Raw genomic sequence first — 13,887 nt, 5'->3', positions numbered from 1 at the left:
TTTTCAATTACACATGATCGACATGCATTATACAACTGCAGTTTTTTGCCTATAGATGATCAGTGAGCAGATTTTCCTATAGCCCGTGAATATGCTGCAATGCAAAAGTGGCTACAGATCTTCACAACCCAGTTTAAGATCTATTCAAAGCGAGTCCATGAGCCTGCCACCTACTACATCAAGAACATCACATGGGTGTCTGTGGCAATGTCATTTTAAAGAGTTGATCTGACAAACTAATCTAACCACCTCATCCCTAACAGCTAAGCAAATTTTGAGGCATATGGGTAGTTCTGCTTATGCATGCTAAACATATTTGTGTACATACCTTTTGTACTGACACATAAAAAGGCAAGGAAAGGATAAGGATTAAGAGGCAACACAAAAGCATCCTGAAAAAAATAACTTGGTAATAATCTGAAATTGCAGAAGTCATTATAAAAATATTTTACATATTATTTCCACACATCTGCTTCTATAAACATATTATTTCAATTTAGCTAATATGGAAATACAGCAGCATAAAATTCTCAGAATACAGCTCCACCCACGCTGCACTTGACAAATGCAAACCAGGTTTGGGGAGCAGGTCAAGGAAACCAACCCAAATGAGCACTCACTCACAAGCCAACACCAATACCCACACGGTCACCTGGACAAGCAAGAGTGATGCTCTCTCAGGCACCCTTTCCCCAGCTGGGTATTTCATACCAAGTTTGCCTCCATCAAGGCAGCACATGTCCTTATCTTCCACATTTCATAAAGAGGGAAATGTGTTCTTTGCTAGCAAGGCACAAAATCCCTTAATCGTATTCTCAGGCTTACTTAAGTTAGCATATAAATTAGTCCTTGAATATATAAATATCTCCTTAAGCATCTAAAATAGTTTGTCTTTATTACTTCCAACATGTTCTTTCCATTCTGCAGCCTCCAGTTGTTTTAGGGGCAGCAGCATCACTCGCTCAGCAGCAACATCCACTTCCCCCAGGCTCCCTTTGATACCTAATGCCATTTTCCTGCCAGAGGGAGACAGGCAGAGCACCTTTCCCTGTTGTCTGAGGTAATTGCTGGGAAGCTTACATAGGAATCAGAGATCTCCACAATAAGTTCTTCTGCTATTAAATTAAATATGGCACGCATATTAAAAATAATAGGTGAGTGCACACTTACTAATAACATATCCTCTACTGAAAGTATTCCACTAAGAACTTCAGGGTGAGGAGTCTCTTTCCCGCCTGCATCCACAAAATGCTTTGAGAAAATAAATTCACTCCTGCTGAAGAGACTCGATCTCCAAAGGTTTCCAAAGCTCGAGGTACCAGCAGAGAGACCTCCGACGGAGCCCCTCAACGTGCACGGAGGCCAAGGCTCTCCCTACACGTGGCTCAAGGCTGCACAAGTGAGAGCAGGAAAACATCCCTGCTCCAAGCTCACCGGGCAGCGGCAGGAGGCACCCATTGGATCTGCTGAGCCAGAAATACCGGACAGGGCCCGGGAATGGTGCTGGGAATGGTGCCGGCCCTGCCGGGTCCTGGCGCCAGCAGGATCCGGGCTCCTGCTGCAGCCCAAGCCACCTGCCTTGACAACCCGGTCCCAGGAGTCCCGGGTTGGGCAACTCCTTAATTAGGAAATCAAGTGATTAGGAGGCGCTTGTGACCTTAATCTCCTTTTTAACTTTGCTGTTCATCTGCTAAATGCAAACCTCGTCCCACACGGCTGAGAGGTTACCGCCTGGAGGCTGCTGAGAGCCTGCCACAGGCCGCGCAGGGAAGGCGGGCTCGAAACTCCTGTTTCTCCAAAGAGAAAACCCACCCAAAGCAAGTGACGGGAATTCACCGTGTGTGTGTGTGTGTGTGTGTGTGTGTATACATATGTATATATGTCTCTGTGTGTGCGTGTGTATATATATATATATATATATATATACACACACGCACACACACATACATACACACACAAACGAATGATCCAGAATACAGACTTCAAAGGGCATCTCGATCCTGGTTTTTACATTCAAATTTGACTTTGCACTCAACTTGCAAATTTCAGTTTTAAAAAAGAGATCATCTGGAAAGACTCTGGCTTTCTCCTCGTAAACTGAGGCTTTCCACCAGCCTCAACCCCTTCCCTTGTCCAAACAGGCTCCCCTCTATTTAACTACTTCTGTTAAGTGATGCTGCTAATTTCTGCTTAGAAAAATGTCCGTACATTGAGTACACCTTGCGTAGAATTTAAGCGCACTCCATATAGGTGCCTGCTGATTTTGAGACAAAATTCTATTTCAATTACATGTTTGCAAAACATCCAATCTTTAGACTGCAACAATGCTGGGAAAAATCTGACATTTCCCATTGCTACAATACATTTCCTCTGCTACAAAACATCTGAAGGCACTGGTACCAACAGAGTTTTAATCTGAAATTTATGGAAACCCTCCAACTTGTTAAATATTTATTATTTATTTGGGCAACAAACTCAGATGAGTTTTTGTTTGTGGTGTGGTTTTAACTAGTACATTTTTTCCCAGGAGGAAAGCCATGTTTCTATTCCTTGAACTTGCTTATTTCTTCATCTATTCTAGGCTATAATTTCAGGAGCAAAAAAGCAGAAGTGCTGAAGTCATTAAGTAAGATAACATGGGCCACAGCAATATACTCTCCTCTTTCACGGCTCAGATTTACTTTGTACCACGAAATGCTTATTTGAAAAATTTCACTAATCCCAAGTCATGACAGATACAGGAATAGTTCTCCAGCTTCTGTTATCTAGGAGTTATGTTAAACAGTATTGCTGAAAGCACAAGTGTTGTGAACCCACTTGCTGCTATTCTAGGTCATTTTGTAACATAAATGCAGCTGTGCAAGACTCCATGAAGTCAAGAAAAATAGAAGGTTTCCTGCTTTATCTTATCGATTTCCTTTCCCGGAGAAGGATGTTTTGCATCCACCGGCTGCTCACGAGCTCCGGAGGCTCCGTGGCAGTCGGAGGCCGCTTGTGTTTTCCAGGCGACAGCAAGTTATCTTGCAGGTTTAGTCACAATACGTTTGCACAACAGGACTAAGTCCCTAATATCTGAATGATGGACATGCACACAAAACACTAACCTTGCAGTACTGTCCCATTAGAGAGATCTGCTTCTTGATATCCACGCTAAACACAGCCCGTGGTGCAGGCTGTTCTTGCTGGTCTTATTTTCTCACGGGAACCCTGCCCACACCTGTCCCTCCAGGGACTGTTCCAAGCCCAAAACACAGCCCAACAAGATGGATATCCCCTCGTTCGTCACTGCTCAAAAGCAGTGTCCCTAACCCCTGCCACCGAAGCCCTTGTTGCTGACTCCTGCTCCCTGTGCCCTGCATGGAAGTCTTCCCTGGCACTTCCATCAGAAACAGCAGGATCTCAACAACCCTTGTGATCAGCACAGATTTTACTTACACCGACAGGTGTTAAAAGAGGAGGCTCCTATAAAGATGAGGGTATGTGACAGCTATTGTTGCACTGACAAGTAATGCCACGCACTGATTTTTAAGCCTAATTCCACAGAGATTTTCACAACTTATTGGCTTATTTCCCTGATACTTGAAGTACCTAAATGCCTTTCATTTATTCATAACCCCATATAGGCACTGCTTTATTACCTCTCAATAACAAAGGCCTTTCAGTAATATGCCAACTTATTCCTCTGACAAGTTAAAGTCAGCTCGAAAATTGAGTCTTTCTGTACTTTTCCTTCCTACCTGGAAATTAAGGATAAAAATAGTACTATTATGAAGTAATGTAGTAAGTTCTGTGACATAATCCCTTCTAATGCAAAATTAGGACTGCAATCCCATTCTTTGTCTCATGCAGAAATCGAATGCTTGCATGCATCTACACACACTGCCAAAGCCACCCAGCGTTGCTGCCGCTAGAAACCTCACCGCTGTTGCACCCCAGCAAGGGGAGACTGCAGGAACTGTAAGAACCAGAGCTGCAGCAACAGGTCCTCCTGAACCACCTTGGGGCAGCCTCCTGGAGCCACTGCCACGCTCACATGGTCAAGGAGCAGGAGCCCAACCAAGAAACTCAATCTGACATGGCACTGAACAGCAGCGGAGTCCCACTTGCGCTAACCTCTGGAGATGCCTCCCCAAATTCTGCAGTTGTTTTGCAGGGGGACACCTATCCCCCAGCTAATGCTCACCTAGGAGGAACCACATCAACCACAGCGAGACTGGCTTTAGCAGAGGAAAGAACTGCAAGTCCTCGGCAAGGACGAGTCCCAGGACAGACCTGCCAGGCCTCCTGCTTAGGTTCAAGGATAACACACGAGCTCCCGGACTCCCACACAGGATCCGGCCTGCGAGGCGATGTTTGCTCATAACACATTACTCATAGCACCTTAAAGGGACCGAATCCACCTTTCGGTTTCAACTGGGGAGCAGGTATTGAGAAATAACAGGGACGTTTCCATATAAAGGTACCCCTCGGCCCAGACAACAAGCAGAAATAGCTGTATTGATGCAAGCCAATAACCACTCTCAAAAACAAGGGGGAGCGGAGCATAAATACAATAAAAACCTGCCTGGCTCTTTAGCTTAGCTCCTTTGGTTTACGATGTTAGCAACTAAATAGTCCCAGTGAAGATCTGAAGTTAGCACCTCCTATAAACAAGGTGTGAGTGGAAAGCATTGCTCACGCTTTTACTGCTGCTGGGGCTGCTACTGCCTCGTAGGAGGCTCGCCGAGCAGCAATCCAGCTGCCAGGCTGCCGCACCAGCAGCTGAACAACGTCAGGATTATTAATATTTATTATTTAAAACAGCATCTTTCTTCTTTCAGCCTGCAGACATGCCATCTCCAGCGCTGCTAAAGGGTTTTGGGTTTTTTTTTTTTTTTTTATTTATTTTTTTTTAAATAGGACTTTGCCAACAGTAAGAGGTTTCTGTGGGAAAAAAAAAAAAAAAAAAGGGGGGGCAAAGAAGGTAACAGGAAAATTAACTCCGTTCGTGAAGAACTCTAGAAGAGCAGGAGAGGCTTCCATGTGTGCAACCACATGCACATTTTTAAAATATATCCAAGCTGCTTCCACGGAGGTAAATAAAAATGAAGACAGTGTTACAGGACAACAGCTTCGCAGAGGAAAACCTATCACAGAAAGGAACATTTCACAGAAAAAGTTGACACAAAGACTCTGTAACAACTACATGAAGATCTCAGATTTCATCCTGAACATAAGGTGGAAGTCCTGTATAGAACTGAAGCGCCGCTACCGCTACTGATAAACCATGGAACTACCATGAACCTGTGCATGGAGTCCGTCTGCACGGATAAAGCCATATGTCTTCACAGGGAAACCCTTAGGAAGTGGTATACATTTCTTATATGGAAAGTTTGGCCATGTTTTCTAAGCATTAAAGGGGCAACATTTCTACCAAGCATTTAGACCAGGGAAAGGCCCCTGCAGACCATAGGAAAATAGGGAGCAATCACAAATAGGGTATTAAAGGTGCCAGGGGTTTATGTAAGTACAAGGAGAGGCTACACATACAAATGGAGAGGAAAAAAAGAAGTTCTATCTCCATATTGAGCAAGAACTTAAGAACTTCTTTAATGCGAGGGTGACAGAGCCATAGCACAGGCTGCCCTGGGAGGTTGTGGAGCCTTCTTCTCTGGAGGTCTTCCAAACCCACCTGCATGTGATCCTGTGCCACGTGCTTTGGGTGTCCCTGCTAGAGGAGGGGAGTAGGACTAGACAAGCTCTAGAGGCCCCTTCCAACCTCAACCAGTCTGTGATTCTGCGAATGTGTCTGGTATTAGAGATGACTGAGTGCTACAGACACATACCAATCACTCAAGGATTAAATCTGGTTATGACTAAACAACACGTAGCAACATAATGACCCATGAGCAAGCCGCACGTCTTGCTCACTTGCTTCTTTCAAAAAAGAAGAAAAAAATCTAGAAATTAATTAAACAGGAACCGACTCTAGCAGATGACTCCTTGAGATGATGAATGTGTTAAATGATGAATGTGAGAAGAATTCATGTGTTAAAATACAAAAATGAAAAATAATAAAAAAAAATAATTAAAAAATAAAGCAAGGAAGTTGGGCTGCAAGCGTTAGCCAGCACTTGTGGTTTCCAGCTCTGACGAATGGCACTTCTCAGTCATGGTGGTCATCACTCCATCGCAGGCCAGAAACCTACTGCAAAACTCCACAGAGCACAGGATATCGCATCCTGTACCTTATAACATGCCATTTACAACAATGCCAGGTTAAAAACCTGCCTGCAACCCACAGAAAAAAAACAAAAAAACAAAAAAAACCAAAAACCTTACAAAGAAGACTTCTAACTTTATATTAACTCTGCTAATAAAGTAAAAAAATATACTGGAAATGAGATATATATTCTAGGTATCTACTGTTTTTAACTCTATTCTCCCTTTTTAAAATCTTAAAAATTTCTACAGCTTTAATATCTGTAGTGGGAAAATCTGAAGCTGAAAGATAACTGCAGCTATTATCTCAAACCACAGAATTACCCAGTTTACACCATTAGTTCTCTCTCTCTCTTTTCATTTTTTATTAATTTTAAGTGTATTAAGCATTATTAGACTTCATCTATTTGCATTTTTAGAATAATTGCTTATGAGTATGCTATTTCTGCATAATACCAGCAGTCAAAATAATAGGATTTTTCATGAATTAAAATCATACCAAACAAAACATGCTCCTGATTTTTAGCACCTTTTAAACTTTCCAATGACCCTATTTTCCACACCTCCATTTGGGTCTTTTAGTGTTATCAGGGAACGAATAAAACAGAGATAACCTGAGCATGAGATACGGACATTTGAAGTTTCTAACACCTTACAGAACCACAGAATCGTTAAGGTTGGAAGGGGCCTCTAGAGATGATCTAGTGCAACCCTCCTGCTCCAGCACCTTAGCAGGATGTTCTAACCACGTTTCCTTGGCCTACAACCGAGGGTACAGCCACACACACACAACCAGGGAGGAAGCAAGAGAGGGAACGACGGTGCCACATCTTCCCCGGAGTAACTGCTGACTGCAGGCTCTTACTCAAGAGCAAACGCCAGGTCGTCTGGCCTATTAATCCACATTTACGAGCCCGCTATGTCAACACGCTGCATGTTTCTGCCTTGCTCACCCTCCGTGCCTGCTGCACGTGCTCAGGCTTCAGTAATGGGCACCTCTGCCACTTGCAAGCAGCACAACAAGAAACCTCTTTTTTGCCCCTTTTTTTTGCCCATTTGTCATGTAAAAACCTCCTGCTCAGCACCACGCTGGTCACTGCGCAAATGAGTAAGAGCAAAGATGGCAGCAGCACATGAGAACCTGAAGGACCAGGGTGCTCTGCCTCTCCACGGGGAATCATGCCCTTTGGTGCATTTTATAGATGTGGCCAGCAATACACAGATAAAAATCTGACTACAGGCACACTTCTAAAGAGCACTGCTGGCAAAACCCTGTAAATTTGCTTTTTTTGCGTATGTGTATGAATGATGAACAAAAGAAAAGCTGAAGGAGAAAAGGTAAGACAAAGACTTGGCACTTGGATTCTATCTATTGTGTGTTTCAACGATATTATCAGAGTATCTTGTCACACATTAAACAATGGTGACTAACATCTGTCATGTTCACTCATTCCTTCCCTTCACCTGTCCCCAGAGCAGGCTCTGCATATGTTCAGCGCAGTTTTATGGGTTTATTTGCCCGCTCTGCTCTCGGCACGGCCCCGTGTCACTGCAGGAGGAGCAGGCTGGAAGCCTGCGGAGAGATTTCCAGGGCTGCTTCCCTCAAGGAAGAGTTGGTCCAAATGGAGCCAGTGTTTGACGTAGAGTTCAGTATTGAGAACCTACCAGCAACCTGAAGCTTTTGGTCCATTCAATGGTGAAGTTTGCTCAGTCAACTGTACCTTTGATATTTTGTCAACTTCGCTCCTTCAGCAATGCTGAGTGGAGCTTGTGATCACTCTCTGCGAAGCTTAAGAAATGCTAACCAACACCATGCACCAGCATTCAGTTTCTTTTCACATTTTTGAAGCCTAATACTTACTCCTAGAACTGTCAAAAGTGGGATAGATACAATAAGAGATGAAGTAGAAGTGCTGCAAAGAAGCCACATTTCTGAAAGACTACTAAATTAAAGAAATATTACCCCTCTGTGCCTGTGTTAATATAATCTTAAGAGCATTAGGTGAAATCCCTACAGACCTTTATTGTCTTTGTAGTTTTATTCATATTACTGCTGTTATAGTGAAATATTGTAGATATTTAGTTCTATCTGCAGTGCTGTAAACATTCACCAACATAGGTAGTATGGACATATATTTTTATTTCTTAGTTGAGGCACTATTGGAAGATTTTTATGATCCAAGCATGGGCACACATAAAGGTGTCTACAGTCGCAGGCATTTGGAGTTCAAACCCTCATGCTTGTTGGGGCAGAGCTTGGACGAGCCACCTCCCCTGTGGCCAAGTACCTGTGAAGGCAGCAGCATCCAAAGAGCAGCGGCCCCTTTGATCCTAGACTTAATGTGATGAAGCTGCCTGGAAGCAGAACTGGCCCATCCAGCTCGCAGCTCCCTTAATGAAGCGCAGGCTCAGCTAACTAATTCACCAAGCAGGAAGCAAGGACTGCTCCATCCAGCTGTGTTTATAATCGCTTAATAGAACCACTTCATAAAAGGTTCATTTAACCCTGAAATATTAGAAAAAGCTACGGAAAACTACAGTAACCCGATACAGAAGGGAACTTTATAAACAAATATAAATTACTCTTCAAACTCTTCAGTAGATTTATGGCTCCACAAGAGGCAACACCAGTACGTTCACAGACTGCACAGTGAGGCAGGATTTTACATCTAGTTTTCAGATGAGGCTCTTGGCTGAAGATACTGAAGTGATGGAGCAAACCATGCCAGTTAACAGTGGCAGCTGTCTCCATTTCCTTACATATAAGTAATGAACATAATGAACAAAAGCAAAGCAGAGTACACAAGGAGAGCAAGATTTCACCTGTCGCTACATTTAGGAAGCCCAGACAAGTTTCCAGGCATGTAGACTCTTCAATTACAACCACGGATGGCCATGGCTACAGAAACGCAACCCTTCCCGTTTCCTTCTTGGTGACTGCTGCTCGTTCAAGTAGGGAACTGTTTGCCCTTCCGTTGGGGGTTCAATGAAAATAGAGGATTTTCTCCAAAATACAGCCTAAAATATTTGGACTACTGTAGCCTTGGGAATAAGGAGCCCTAGATGATGTAGAAGCATCTTGGCTGGATTTCTTTATTTCTGGAAAATGAAGCACTCTTGAGACAAAGCCTTTGGCTCCCTCACCCAGAAACCTCACTTCAATTCTTTAAGCAATATACTACAGAATGGCGTTTTTCTGGAAAAGCGAGTAAGAAGTTAAGAGAAAGCATTTACACTTTTCTAAATTAGGATTGTGGCCAGTACTGTTCTAATGTAGCTTTTAAAGTATTAAATGTAGTATCACCTCCTGAGAGTAAAAGCGTTTAAATGAGTCTCAGGCGCAAGACCCTGAACAGAGACAGAGGCAGAACATCTCAGTCCTCATTTCGGGCAGTCAATATACCAAGAGTCATCCTGACACTGCCGTGCCTGAACACGAACCAAACCCTGGACACTGAGCGCTGGATGCAGACCCACAGTAGTGCACATGATATGTTAAAATATTTCCCAGATTTTGCAGATCAGAAGACTTGTACTATGTGACCTAGCATAGGATTATAAAAAAAAGCAAGGATTCACCTCCACTCTTCCACTAAAAAATGAAATTAAAAAAGTCTGATACTTGTGGAAAATGGTCATATCATTTCAAAGAGCACTTTTTAAATTCAAGTAGATCTAAACAAATGGATCTAAGCTTAAAAAAAAAAAAAACCTATCCTGTTCAGTACAACCCAAACCAAACTGTAGCCCAGAGCTAAATTTATTATAAATTTATTTATAATATTATGATTATTATGTATTAATGATAATACATAGAAATAAAGGAGCATCATCTCATGGGAGTTTTTCCTCCTTCCTTTTCCTCTCTCTCTCTCTCTCAAACACACAGCTACAGATAAGGTAGAGTTTTTGCCACAGAAAAACCTAACTTTTTTTTTTTAGTATCAAAAGTACATTAAAATATATTTTTGAGAGGAAACACCTTTCAATCTAAATTTCTATTCAATTTCTAGCTCAATCTAAAGCTCTTTCCTACTTCTTGCCATTGCAAAGTTGTTAAAACTCTTCAAAGCAAAGATGTCCTCAAGGACACAGGGAAAAGTTTCAGCAAGAAAGGACTTGTGGATTCTCCATCACACCAGTTTCTTATCAGTCTATTTTCCAGACAGAAGACACTTTTTACAAAAGTTATGTATGGTTAACTGATATGAGTAAGAATCAAGACTTCAAATGACTAAAACAGATTACATTGCTCATATTAAACCATAGTATCCCAGCCCACATTTTATTTCAATTATAAATTCTGGCTTTAACTTTTATTCAACAAAATCCTCAGTCTTGCAACAAGTCAAAATATATTCCCATGATGTAGGGAAGAAAAATACATACAGGTAAAATATATTTAGATAATCAGATTTATTTCTAGCATCTTTATCTGGAGATTCCTATACAAATCTCACGGGGCAGTCCAACATGCCACACTTCTCAAATGGTCAGATTTCCATACCTCAAATTCAGGGCTGAGATGCTTCCCAGATTTTCACCAGAGATTTCCCTAATTAATTTTAAACTAATTTTAACTATAATTAAAGAGCGTTAAATTAACTGAAATATATTTATATTGGCATCTACTAGAAAAAAAAAAGTTGGCAGATCTTTGCCTTAACTATTCTAGTTATTCTGAATTTTGTATAAAAAATTAAACATGAGTCTCCCTTTTCTGTTCGACCATAAGAAATTGTGCACATCTGCAAAGACTATATGAAGCACTTGTAATTTGAAAATTTTCAATTCACCCTCCCCCTTTCTCCTGGGTTGCAACATCTTTAATTCTAAACTGAATGCTCTGAATTCTGATGCAGATAACTACAGTACCCTGCCTGGTTTAAGAAAGTACATTACAGCAAGGTCATTGCTTTCTCCCACACATACAAATACAAATTCATGCACCGAGTACCTGCCTGTATTTATTTTTACAAGCTGTTTTCTGTAGACCATATTCCAAGAAAAATAAAGTCAGATTTTCTAGGTAAGATACTGTATTTATATCAAAAACTGCATGGCATGAATCAGCAAACAAAGAACAACTTCGGTGAGGTTTGCTTTCCCCAAGATAACACACTTACATGCAAGACCAATAAATGCATAACTCTAACTGGAGATAGCCTTTAAAAAAGAAACTCACATACTTTTGTTGGAGACAGCAAGAATGCTGCAATTAATTATCTGATTTACACTAAGCAGAGGCTGGTTTGGTAACAGCTGTTTAAATAAGGGAAGCCTGTGTTGAAAGATTTTTTTTTTACTACTACTACTACCACCAACAACACATCAGTAAAAATGAAGTGGAAAAAAAGCAATGGACGTACTTGAAATTGCTGCAAACAGAGCTATTTTAACTGCATATTCTGAATGAATCTTTACTGCCTCCTGTCTGAGGCCCGTAGACTTTCCTGCAAGGATTTCTTTTCTTTTTTTTTTTTTTTTCTTTTATTTACTAAAATTGGAACTGAAATCAAAGACAGGTCACGCAGAAGCGCTTTTTACCTCAATGCTCTGGAGGATCCCTTGCAGGGAAAGGATCTCCCTTCCCACGCCCAGCCTGTCCCGGGACACCCCAGGCTCCACACTGCGGGGCAGGAGGTCCAAGTCACCGCGCCAGGCGCGCGCTGCCCACCACATACTACTTTTACAACCATCCTCCTGCTATTTTCTCCACATGCAACCGAGAAAAAGAGACTGCTTATTTCCTCGAGGTTAGGATGCTGCACTTGCAACGAGCTGTGCCTCCCTCGGGAAAAGCTCACCTTGCTGGCAGCTAACGAAGCTACGGCGCTAACTTCGTTACTCAGACGAGTATTTACCCAGGTATCTACTTTTCGAAATTCCCCCTTTTCCCTCCGGGAAGAGGGAGGGAAGGGCGATAGCAGGGGGAAGGCAGCAGCTGCTCGCAGGGAGCCTGGCGCGCCGGCGGGGCGCTACGTTACCGGTGCAGAAGCCGAGGAGCGCGGCGGGCTCGCAGGCGGCAGCGAGGCAAGGCAAGGCGTCCTCCATGCTCGCCACCTCCGCGGCGAGCGCTTCCCGCCGGCGGCGTCCCTCGGCTCGTCCTCGCCGTCCCGAGGGGCCACGGCGACGCGCTCCGGCGCGGGCGGGCGGGCTGCAGGCGCCGGGATGCGGGCAGAGCTCTGCGTGGCTCCGCTCTGCGTTGCGGCCGCGGGGAGTGGCCGCCCGCGGACGTCAGGAGCGCGGCGGGCCGCGCGCGAGCCGCCTCCGTGACGCGGCGCTGCCCTGCCAGGCCCGCGCGCCGGCCACCGGCGAGGCCCGCGTGGGCTCCGCAGCGCGGCGCCAGCGGGAAAGGAGGCTGCCAAACGCACGTGAAAAACCGCCCATGATTTTCCAGTTGGTCCGAACAACCAAGACTAGTTTCCAAACGGGACCCCCGCACCTTAGGGAGCCCTTAGGGAGCGCGCAGGTCAGTCCCTGCTGCCCCAAAGCTCGTTGTTTGGCCTCAGAAGAGCTGCGCGTCTAACGGCAGCGCAAAGCGCAGCACCAAGGGAAAGCTTCACGGGGGGGTGGGCAGCGCTGCAGGAGAATATTTTTCATATGACATCTTTCAAGATGAAACAGCAATGACGTCACTGGCAACACGCTCAAATTCGCTTCCTTACATCAAAATGAAGCTGTATGTCCCAGCTCAAAACTCACAGCTTTTCAAGGCTATCGTTCCATTAGGCAGAAGAAAACACATATTACAAACGCATTACAACCTATTTAACGTGATCGTGATTTCGTCTGCCTTGCAAGATGAAGTGCAGCCAGATGAGAGCTAACGAATGCAACATGTGTTCATTCTTTTGGTAGCTGCGCCCCAAGCCAACTGGCAGGATGAACACAGCAAGATAAATGTCAAAACAAAACTATTTGTGAATATGTATTGCATATATTTTGCCTCATCTCTCTAGCACACTTCAGATAATTTAGCGCTTTCAAGCTTTGCAAACATATTTAGTGTCTTTGGACTTAAGCCTGCTTTCCAGACAGCAGGATGGTCAAATAAAACCGCATGAGGGAAGTCCAAGTGTCCATTCAAAAACAAGGAGGGGCAATACTTTCTTTCCAATCTCTAAAACAAATTGCTGATAGCAAGGTTCAAAATAATACATATAGCTAAGGCAGCATCTGGTAGAGGGTTTTGCATTTCTCCCTCCTCTTTTAAAAAAATTCCTAATCTGTCTTTCCCTGCAGCTGTGAACTTGCTTTCAGTCATTTAAAAATGCACTTAGTCAGCTCTGTACAACTCTGCGCAACAAGCCAGACCAACAGCAGAAGCAAAATAGATTATTGTAATCAATAAATAGAACAATTTACTGTTCAAAATTATACTCCTAGCCTCAATACTGTAAACAGGACAGCCTTCAAATCTGAGTGTATACACACCGAGCATGAAAGCAGCAGAAGCGCTCTCATTAGAACAAGGGTCTATTCCCTCCCGGTCTCAGGATTGCTTGCTTCACCTCTAAATCTTTCATGTACTCCTCAGCTCCTCCTGAGGGTCTTTTACTCTTCTGCTTCTGGCCCATACCTGTCTTTCCAAACAAGCTCCCTCTTCTGCAGTCCTGCCCTCCTTAGCAGCTGCCTCGCTCTGCAGCCTATTCCCGCTTAAACAAGACCGCAGGATCCTTTCCT

At 43.5% G+C, this 13,887-nt stretch overlaps 1 protein-coding gene across 3 annotated transcripts in view; it reads right to left on the bottom strand.

The window, feature by feature from the left end:
• The window catches only part of EML4 (echinoderm microtubule associated protein like 4), a 134,484-nt gene that overhangs the window by 71,183 nt on the left and 49,414 nt on the right, over nt 1–13,887 (bottom strand). For 2 of the 3 annotated variants that reach the window (XM_026046301.1, XM_026046299.1), the window contains exon 1: nt 12,189–12,312. The exons of the other annotated variant lie outside the window; for it this stretch is intronic. In XM_026046301.1, coding sequence (XP_025902086.1) covers nt 12,189–12,255 — 67 coding nt within the window. In that variant the 5' untranslated portion in view covers nt 12,256–12,312. Of the gene's footprint in view, nt 1–12,188; nt 12,313–13,887 lie in introns of those variants that run through there. 3 annotated transcript variants of the gene reach the window in all.

This window comes from Nothoprocta perdicaria, unplaced genomic scaffold, assembly GCF_003342845.1.
Source record: "Nothoprocta perdicaria isolate Ctin4 unplaced genomic scaffold, notPer1 scaffold_43, whole genome shotgun sequence".
NCBI lineage: Eukaryota > Metazoa > Chordata > Aves > Tinamiformes > Tinamidae > Nothoprocta > Nothoprocta perdicaria.
Note: the sequence above shows the minus strand (reverse complement) of the source record. Positions and strands in the feature narration are given on the sequence as shown.